This window comes from Corvus brachyrhynchos, unplaced genomic scaffold (genome assembly GCF_000691975.1).
Source record: "Corvus brachyrhynchos isolate BGI_N302 unplaced genomic scaffold, ASM69197v1 scaffold281, whole genome shotgun sequence".
Lineage (NCBI taxonomy): Eukaryota > Metazoa > Chordata > Aves > Passeriformes > Corvidae > Corvus > Corvus brachyrhynchos.
Genome location: NW_008236509.1, coordinates 2,850,669 through 2,860,678, shown reverse-complemented (window position 1 = coordinate 2,860,678; position 10,010 = coordinate 2,850,669). Strand labels below are relative to the sequence as shown.

At 42.2% G+C, this 10,010-nt stretch overlaps 1 protein-coding gene across 3 annotated transcripts in view; it reads left to right on the top strand.

Moving 5' to 3' along the window:
• DEPDC7 (DEP domain containing 7) overlaps window positions 1-8,134 on the top strand; it is a 16,625-nt gene extending 8,491 nt beyond the window's left edge. For 2 of the 3 annotated variants that reach the window (XM_017726353.1, XM_017726352.1), the window contains 8 exons: window positions 1,767-2,154; window positions 3,701-3,831; window positions 4,712-4,901; window positions 5,680-5,894; window positions 7,000-7,142; window positions 7,331-7,456; window positions 7,556-7,634; window positions 7,811-8,134. In XM_017726353.1, coding sequence (XP_017581842.1) covers window positions 1,767-2,154; window positions 3,701-3,831; window positions 4,712-4,901; window positions 5,680-5,894; window positions 7,000-7,142; window positions 7,331-7,456; window positions 7,556-7,634; window positions 7,811-8,025 — 1,487 coding nt within the window. In that variant the 3' untranslated portion in view covers window positions 8,026-8,134. Of the gene's footprint in view, window positions 1-29; window positions 118-1,766; window positions 2,155-3,700; window positions 3,832-4,711; window positions 4,902-5,679; window positions 5,895-6,999; window positions 7,143-7,330; window positions 7,457-7,555; window positions 7,635-7,810 lie in introns of those variants that run through there. The other variant, XM_017726354.1, reaches the window with a different exon arrangement.
• The last annotated feature ends 1,876 nt before the right edge of the window (window positions 8,135-10,010 follow it).

Below are 10,010 nucleotides of genomic sequence, written 5' to 3'. Positions count from 1 at the left end.
CCCTAGCTTGAGCACCTTAACTTTGTGGGAACTTGTAGCCTTAATGCCACGCTTAATAGCGCTTCCCTCAGAAAAGATCTGAAGGCTCTGAGTGTGTAAGGAAGAAGTAATAAAGCCGTGAGTAGTAGTTAAAGCATTGCAGGTTGTACGTGTTGGAATTTATTCTAGCGACAGCGTTGTTGTGTGTCGGGTGGTGTCGCGTTCGGGGGTTGTTTCCTCCCAAAGAGCAAAGTTGGCTGTTGGAAAGTACGGCTGGAAGCGAATTCTGTGTTCGTTGTGTTTGTTCTGCCTTCTTGAAGGTGTTATCAGGTTAAAGTATCAGCAATTGTGTACCTTGTCTGTCTCGTACTTTTAAAGCTTTGGAGGTTCTGGGAGATTTCCATCTTGGCTGGTTCAATGCTGTGTATTAAAAAGCTGCTTTGTTTTTTTCCCTGATATGAATCTTTTCAGAAAGGTAACTGTTGCTGTCCTTCTTAAGTGTAGGTGTGTTCAAATGGCATTGTGTTCCTTGCTTTCTCTCCCTCTTCCCAGTCTTTACTGCCCCTCTACCTTTCCTTTTCCCCTTGCTAATTTGCCAATTTCTGGGCTTTCTGGTAGCTGGGGATCAGCTGGAAACTGCTGCCCCAAATTGGAATTCTCCAACTAAAGCCACTTGAGACTAAACAGAACAGAAGAAAACACCTCCTCATCTCTGTGGAAAATGCTCATGGTTCTATGTTCCAGAAGCAGTTGCATGTTGTTGTTTTTTTTCAAACACTGCATCGCACTGTTAATTCATTTGGTTTGAGGTCTGTCACAATCCCAGATGGCTTTCTGAAGGATTGCTGCCAACTCCTGCTTCCATATTTTGTCCTTCAGCTTTTGATTTCTGTCTTCTTCCTCTGCTTTCACTCTTAGTAAATTATTCATCTGACCTACTGAAAAACATATTCTAATTCTAGCCTCTCTGGTGGCTGCAGCTCTCCCCACTTAGGTGCCACCTGCAAACTTTGTGTATTTTTAAGTCCTTGTGGAGGCTGAGTGTAGCCTCAGGTCAAACTGTTGGCTGCTGGCATTTTATTCTAATCAGACTGGTAAATGAGTAATAGTTCAGTGGTTTCACTGGGGGAGGGAAGACAGATTGGCTCACGGAAGTGGCTTTGGGTGCACAGAGCTGAGGTCTCCACTGGAGCCGAGGTGGCACAGGGCTGTCTGGTGGGATAAGTACTGAGTGAGTGGCATCTCAAGAGAATCCGTGGACTTTCTAGTGGTGTGCTAAGCACTGATGTCAGGTAGCTTGTGTGTAAGCACAATCCTGTAGGAAACAAGGTTCTGATGTGTCTCTTTATCCCTGCTTCCCTCTTCCCTGCCCAGCTGTGTTGCTGTTAGTGTTAGTGGAGGAACGGGGGAGTTACGAGTACATACAGCTGGTTTGCGGTTGTGAGACCTGTGTGCTTAGCACTGGTTCTGCAAGGGTAACCATTAGGTGACCGAGGGACACACAAAAGGACACTGTCAAAGTGAGAGGCTGAAAAAACAGGAACTCCTGGTTGCAAAGCTTTAGGCTGGTGTAGCAAGAGGAACCACCAAAGAGAGAGAGGGAGACGGTGGTACAGAGCAGACAGACTTGCTAAGGGAGTAACAAAGTGTTAATGTCTGAGCAACCCAAGCCAAAGTGGAAGTCTCAAAGATTTTTAAATCCTTACGAGGTTCATGAAAGCTGGAAGGCAGAAAGGGGCTGTTCTCTGTGACTGCAGCATGAATTCAGCCTTTGTCTCTGTTCTCAGGCTTTAGCTTGGCGCAGAAGCCATTTGGAGCGACGTTCGTCTGGAGCAGCATTATCAGCGCTCTTCAAACTCAAGTGGAAGTGAAAAAGCGCCGCCAGAACCTGAAGTGTTACCATGACTGTTTCATTGGTTCAGATGCTGTGGATGTTGTCTTTGCCCATCTTCTTCAGAACAAGTATTTTGGGGACGTGGATATTTCCCGGGCTAAGGTGGTGCGCGTGTGCCAAGCGCTGATGGATTGCAAAGTGTTTGAGGCTGTCTCAACGAGGGTCTTTGGGAAAGACAAACGCTCTGTGTTTGAAGACAGCAGCAGCAGCCTCTACAGATTCACAAATACCTCGAACCAGCCAGAGCTTGAGAAAGATTACCAGCAGTGTACCCCACAGAGGTTAGTACATGGAGGTGAAGAGAGGAAATTTTTTACAAGAGGAAAATATTGCGTATTCTGGGGGAGAGAAAAGAAAACTTGTACATTTACAGGGTAAAAATAGACACTGCATAGATGTTTGTGGGTGGAAGACAGGTAGGAAAGAGCAATTTGAAGAGAGTAAATCACTCAGCCTACATGGTTACTTGTTTTCTCTATCTGTTATCACATAGCCTTGGGGGAGGGAGGTGAGAGGGTAGAAATTAAGTGCATTTACATACTGATCTAAATCAATATAACCGACTGGAATTCAGGTGCATCAAACAGACTAATGCAACAGGGCAGTCTTTAGTCACTGCACATCTAGCTCTGGCATAAACCAGTAATCCATGCAACTTCTAAGGAAAAATTGTTTTCTCCTTTCATCATCTTTGCTTCACCACACTTCAAATTTAGCTCTTTTTTTAGCTGTTTCTTTATGCATGTATGACTTGTTCCCAGGCAGGGTAGCAGGCTGTTCTGCTGTTATGCTATTGCACACCATCCTAGAACCAGAGGGAAGTGCAATGGTGAAGTTTTGTTTCCCTGTCTCTTTAGGAGCAGGCAAAGAAAATCCTGCTACTAACTAAACCCTCACAAAGCAGAACATGTAGATGCCACTTTGCCGAATAACTTCTCTTAAACTGTTTTTGTTGAGTGTTCATCTCTTCACCTACTCTGACATATTCTTACAAGAAACTACATGGATGTGTTTAACGCAGTAGTTTTAGGAATGTGCACTTTTGAAAACTGTAATTAGTATTGACCCAAAATGGAAATGCCCTATTCGATTGACATGTTCATGTGAGTAGCAAATGTGAACTTGAGTGCAGCAACCCTGATGAAAAAAGTAGAGGAACAGAGATTAAAAATATTTCCTTTGTCCTGCTTCTCCCCTGTCTCCCAGTAGCTTGTTCTGTCCTAAAGCAAGCTGTCCCAACTCTTTATTTAACATGACAAATGAAAACCACTTTAATTATGTGTGATATTTAAAAATACTTTAATCACAAGAGCTGTTAAAGTAGGACTTATATTATATTGAACAAGCAGTCATTAAACAGGATTATTCCTGTTTTATTAGTGTAGAATGAAGGTGTTTTTCTTCTGGGCAGGGCACAGATCCATCAGGCTACATTTCTTCATTTAGTGAAAGTAATAGATCTATTGATACATGCAGCTTGTCACATCCAAGTCAAAGATACTGGACATCAAAGAGGTTTTGCAGTGCCCTGAAACAAAGGAGCTGTGGGAATTGAAATGACACAGCCATACTTGGAGGAACAGTAATTTTGTGGCTTGAGTGGTTCTGTTACGTGCAAATAATTTTTGAAGGTATCATACATTCTCCTGGGTGCTATGGACAGAGGAAGTGTCAGGCAGGGGAGAGGAAGGGGAAGATTATGTAAATATCTGTATAGGAGAAAAATGTTAATCTTGGGACAGTTAGCTAAATCTGTATGTTGCATTGTATGTTTGGTTATCCATATATTTGGTTATAGGTATATATAAAAACTGTTTTTGGTCTCAGATATGAGAAGAGCGTGTTGTTCCACTCTACTCCATTCAAACCAGAAAGCTTGGAGGATCTTTGGGAAAACCTGAGTCTAAAGCCTGCAAACAGCCCTCAAGTGAACATCTCAGATAGCTTGTCCCGTCGAGGTAAGCCAAAGAACGTCACAGTCATTTGTTTGTGGCAGAAGGAAGGTACATCTGTAGGACTGGGAAGGCTTAACGCCCCTCAGGTTGGAGAGGGAGGCAAACTGGCACTCACAGTAATTTTGTTTGAACACCCAGTCATGAAAAGGCAAATTACATTTGTTGCAGGCTTGCCTTCTGCCTTTTTATTTCATCAGAAAAGAGGCATTATCTCTTGATTGAAATATATCAGTGTTGAATTTTGTGGAGAAGAATACCCGATGTATAGAGCTTGATTTGAGTTAGAAATATTCATAATATTCAGTTACCTGCACTGCTTGTGTGCTTGTTTTAGTCAGGGCAAATAGTTGGCTGTTAGCTAGAAGTGAATTGTGTGTCTGCACATCCAGCACTCCTTCAGTATTGTGTGAAACTATTCTTGACAATTTATGTCTTGTCTTTCAGACCAAACTATGATCTAATGTGTTTTTTCCTTTGGTTAAAAGTGCTAATGCATCCTAGGAAGTGTGGTTCCAGCATACAGAAATATTCAAGGAAGATGTGATAAGGAGAGTGTCACTGTTGCACTTTTTTTCCATCCCTTATCTAGAGCAAAGACTGTTTGCAAATTAGAGCACAAAGAGTGTAAGGCACTTCAGACTTATCTGAAAAGCAGTTCTCCCACACTTGTAGTTAACTAAACAAATGGGTAATTCTTGCCTTTTCTGGCGATAAAAGGCACTTCAAGCTGATAAGCGCCACATGCTTTGCTACTGCAAGTCTCTATTTTGGTAAAATTACTCTGTTAGGTTAGGCCTGATGGGAGGAAGGGGAGTTATCTTTCTTGTGATCAGTTTTTGCACATGCTGAGTCTCCATGTGCTTTGTGTACCCACCCTCCCCAGTTATTAATGAAGTGTGGCAAGAACAAACAATTGCTCGCCTGCTGCAGCTGGTAGACCTCCCTCTCCTGGAGTCTCTGCTTGAGCACCAGGAGATCAGACCTCAGCCTCCACAGCCCAGGAAGGCACCTGGATATGTCATCACGAGTAACTACCTGGACAGAGAGATTCTCAAGGCTTTCAGTGACTCACAGTAAGTATTCATTGCTCTCCTTTGCAGTTCTAAAACTTTTCTGCTTTCAGGGGAATGTAGAGCACAGTTTGTCTTTGGGGAGAAATGGTATAGTCTCAGTCCTGCAGAAAGGATGTGAGTAGGCACTTTTTTCCCTGTTGGACTTGACTGGAATAACTGGAAAATAACAATTGCTTAGTGAGAATTTCTGCTGAACACTGGGATGGTTTTTGAATGCAATGACAGTAGTTGATGGTATTCAGAGGAGAAATTCCTTGCTACATTGAGGGAGGAATAGAGGTTTTATAATCATCATGAAAGTTTTTCCTAGAGACATCGCTTCTGAGGAACCAGTTTAGTTCCTCCTACTGTATTCAATGAGCTAAGAATGCTGAACTTGAAACTTGCATAGAGTTAAAAACATTCTCTGAAAAACTTGTACCAGTCTGAATCAGATCAAGGTTCATGTTTCTGTTTATCTAGCAACAATTGTGTCCTTATCTAACAGTAGAGGACATGACTGACTTTGGGTTTTACTGCTTGTGACTGTTTACTTGTGGGTTACTAATTTTTCATCTTGATTAAATACATAACAGAGAGGCTTATGACTGTGATCTACCTCAGTGTGTCAGGTGAAGTGTCTTGTGTGTGTGAAGTTCTGGTGGGTTTAAGAGCCTAGACATGCAGTTTTCACTGTGATGGAGGAACCAGTCTACCTGCTTTCTGTGGAAAGCATTGCAGCCAGCTCTGAAGGGCATCCACAATTAAAGCTGCAAACCTAAACCCCTCTGTCTTCCAGGACAGATGAGTGGCTCTCGGCAGCCATTGATTGCTTGGAATATCTTCCTGATCATATGGTGGTAGATATTAGCAGGAACCTGCCTGATCAGCCAGACAAAGCAGATACCTGGAAGCTGCTGCTGTTCGACAACATTGGTAGATACTACAGCCAAAAAAAGGAGCCCCTGTTAAGCCATGCATCTGAAATTCATTTAGGAATTGCAGAACTCCTAGGTAAGTAAAATAGAGCTGTGTTCCAATGCTTTTGTGAGATATGTACTGAGAAAATGAGTATTTACTTCAGGAGCCAAGATTAAGGGCTGACTTCTGTGAGGATTTTTTGTTGTTTTGTTTTTGTTTGGTTGGGGGTTTCTTTGTTTGGTTGTTTGGTTTTTTTTTTTTAATTTCTAGTCATAAAGATTGTTCTTTGGAATTTTGGTTCTGACTGTATGCAGTTCTGTAATAGTTGTCCAGGTCTATGTAGAATGGCTGTGAAACCAGAGTGCTATAATTTGGTACTAGCTGGTATCCATGGAAGTTAGATATCCATGGGACATGGAATATAAATGTAGCCTAATAGTAAATATTTAGGCTGTAAGAGCTAAACTGAAAGCTGTGTGGATGCTTTGTACCCCATTCACAACTTCTCCTTTTTTACCCATAAATGTTTCTTAAATTTTGTTTAGACAGCATTTCAGAAAGCTTTTGGTGTTTTAGTTCTCAATTAAGGTCTCATCTCTGACCTCCTTATTTTTCATAGTTCTCTGCCTTGATTATTCTTCTTGTTCCACGTTCATTGGAATACTTTGCATTTATAGCCCATTCTTCCTCTCTACATGGTAAAGGATATTAGTACAACCTACTTCATTTAAACAATTCATACATCTAAAATGGCTATTCTGCATAGTAAAGCAAATTAAAACTTAGCAAAGTTCCACAAAGGGATTTGCAATTAACTCATCAAACTAACCCATGTATCTAGGACATATTCCTCAGTTTTTGAGAGATCTTTATTAACACAAGAAGAGGTCATTCATTTTTTTTGATAGAACCATTTTCCTTTTTCAGTATTTCACATCCCATTTAAGATGGCCGACCTGTAATTGAACTTAATTACAAGGGAGCTTAAATGCCAGGCTGAACGCCTGTGTGTGGGATGTTGTCAGAGAGTTTGCAAGCAACTCCCATCAACCTTGGAGAAGGTTTTGTGAGCATGAATTGCTGTGTTTGGCCAGTTCTGTTTAGAGAGATGGGCATCCCTTCAATGGCTAATTTAGGTGTTTTATGGTAACGTTTTTTAAAATGAATATGGCAGCAGATACCTTTCTTCTCTCCCCAGTGAATGGGAAGATGGAGCAATCTTTAGAAGCTGTTCAACTCTATTTGAAACTCCTAGACAGCCAAGTCAGGGAGGAGTTCAGGAGACTGCTGTACTTCATGGCTGTTGCAGCACATCATTCTGAGTTCAAACTACAGAAGGAGGTAAGTGTGCATTCTTAAGAGTTGCTTTACTGTTACTGAAATCCAGAGGTCCCAGGTACTGGTCAGAAAACACCTTTGTAGCTTAAATTTCTGACTACAGGAAAAACAATGACTCAGAACGGTGATGCCCTTCCTAATGGGGGAGATTAACTCTCCTCTTTTGGTCATTATTTCACTTTGTTCTTTAGAGTGACAACAGGATGGTTGTGAAAAGAACGTTCTCTAAAGCTATTATCAACAATAAAAACTTATCCAGAGGGAAAACTGACCTCCTGATCTTGTTCCTTGTGGACAACCAAAGAGATGTGTTAAAGGTAAGAGCTAGAAAATGGCCAGGTTTTGGTTATCTGGTATGCTCATGGAGAACTGCCTTCTCTAAGCTGCTGTTGCGTTGTCCTCTCTTTCTGTTCAAGGTCCCAGGGGCACTGCACAAAATGGTCAGCAATAAACTGCTGGCTCTGCAGAAAGGCCAGGATCCCAGTAAGATAACAGGTAACACCTCACACTGAGCTTTTTCATCTTGTCCTGTCCCCAGATGGGAAATGGGTGATGCAAAAGGCCTTGCTGCAACAATGACTGATGTGATCTAAAGGAGGGTGGGTCTGTAGAATCTCGAGGGTGGGTGGAGTGTGGTGATAATCCTCTGAATGTCTCACGTTTCCTTTCAGGTTATACCTTTTGTCAAAAACTTGATGAAAGAGAGTATCGCTCCAACACAGAGAAGACCACAAAAGACGAGCTATTATCTCTGCTGAAAGCTATTGATGAAGATTCAAAGCTCTCTGACAAAGAGAGAAAGAGGCTGCTAGGTCAGTTTCATAGTAGTAATCCAAGTATTTTTATGCAGTATTTTGGAGACAGAGTTACTAATATGTGTGTGTGAGACTTTAAATATTGATTACTTTGTATAGCCCAGCATTGAAAACACTAATATATTTGTAAATCTTTTATATTCATGTATCTGCCTAATAAAATTATTTTGTGGAAATGGATGGAACTTATGCAATTATTACCAAAGCCAACAGTACCTGAGTTTAGTCTGTATTTATAGTTTAGCTTTTCTCCTTCTTAATCATTATAGGACCAAAATAATCCTTCCTTTTCCTCCCCACAAGCCAAGTCTATTGACTCCCTCTATTCAAGTATCAAAATCACTGAGATGGAAGACACCATGAATGAGATCTCTCTGCCACCTTTTGTCCCAGCACCAAATTTTGTGCTTAACACTTTTTTTTCTTTCTTTTCTAATTTGCCTTGGATTGTGTGGCTGTCACATAGCATTGATCTTTGACTTGCTGTGTGCTTGGAGAGAGCTGAAAAACATGTTCTGCTTGATATTGCACAGCTTTTCTTCAGGCTTGCCAGCTAACTAACCTATCTATGTGTGTGACAAATTACTGCACTGTTTGAAGGCCAAACGGCACCATATTGAGGAGTTGGCTCTCCTGGGATGGTAAAGTCAGTCTGGATTTTTAAGTCTGGCTTTGGTTGCCACAGGATGTAATGTTTGTGGCTGGTTATCTTCATGCCTGCGGTGTTAACTCTGTCTGTAACTCTTACTGATGGCACCAGCTGTAGTTAGAAAAGTGCTGGAGCAAATGAAGGGCCTTTGGCTTTTCTTGTGGCATTTCTTATTCATGTCTGGTCCACAGTGGAAATCCCAAGCTTTGCAACAGAGGCAACTACAAGCACATATATATATATAGAGAGAGAGAGAGAGAGAGAGCATGCTTAGAGATCTAATTTTGACTCTTGTGGAGTTATCTTTGGAATGAGATCACTAAAACTTCATTACAGCTGCTGTTGAAAAAAAAAACCAAACCAAAATGAATTTTGTTCCATTTAAAGCGTTGAGCTCTGTTTTTTTATTTACTAATTTAATTATGACAACAAAGTAGTAGTAACTGTTACAGTCATGTGGTGGGCTGTTCTTAAAAAACACAGTCCTGTGTCAGACTCTCATGTCTCACTAACTAATGCTTCAGTCATTAGGTCTGTCTGCTGCCAGGGGCCAGAGTGTTTCTCTGAAATGGAGCTGAAGGACTTGGTGTGCCACAGGACAATGTTTTTCTGTGCTATGATGGGGGAGGGAAGATAAACATGTAAAAAGCTTCTTCTAGTTAATTAGAAAGGACTTCTAAAAATAATTAGTTCCTGAAAACTAGGAGGGAAGTATAAGCCTTTATAGTAATTATATTTTATAGTTCTTAGTTTTAACTGAAAGGTTTTTATTATAAATGCACTTCCTCAGAAAAATTGTCCGAGCTCATACTTTAAAATGTGGGGGTGGAAATCCTAAGTTAGTGGTGGTGTTGGATTGGTTTGCTCTTCAGCAGAAGTATTTTCTCTTTCTACCTCCTGCCTGCTGTAATATCACGGTTAAGAGATTTCTGTCTTGAAAATGAGCTGCTGCCTGTGGGCAGTGCCTGCTGCAGTGAGAGTCCGAATTACAGATCCCCTGCCCTGTGAGTCACTGGGCTGGCTCTGGTGCCAGGTTTGCGCTCGGGCTGCAGAAAAGCAGCCTGGAGGTGGGAACGGGGCAGGGGCACTCAGAGGAGGGCACCTGGCAGGGTCAGCACGGTCCTTTCTCTCCGGTAGTCTGGCTTCTCTCTACGAGTACCTCAGCTTCCTCTTTGGGGGAACTGGCTGTCACACTGTGACCTGTATAAGGTGTCTTAAGGACAGCAAGGACAAGCCAGGGCTGCTTTCCCTGGTTGCTGGGGGGTTACTCTGAATCAGCGTTGTGTGAGGGGGCAGACCCCGATCTATCCATCGCTGTCCGAGCGCGGGCTCTGGGGGCTCTGGTTGGGGTCGGGACCTGCTCCTCGCTGGGCTGCAGCGAGGCGGACCCGCGCTGCCCCAGAGCCG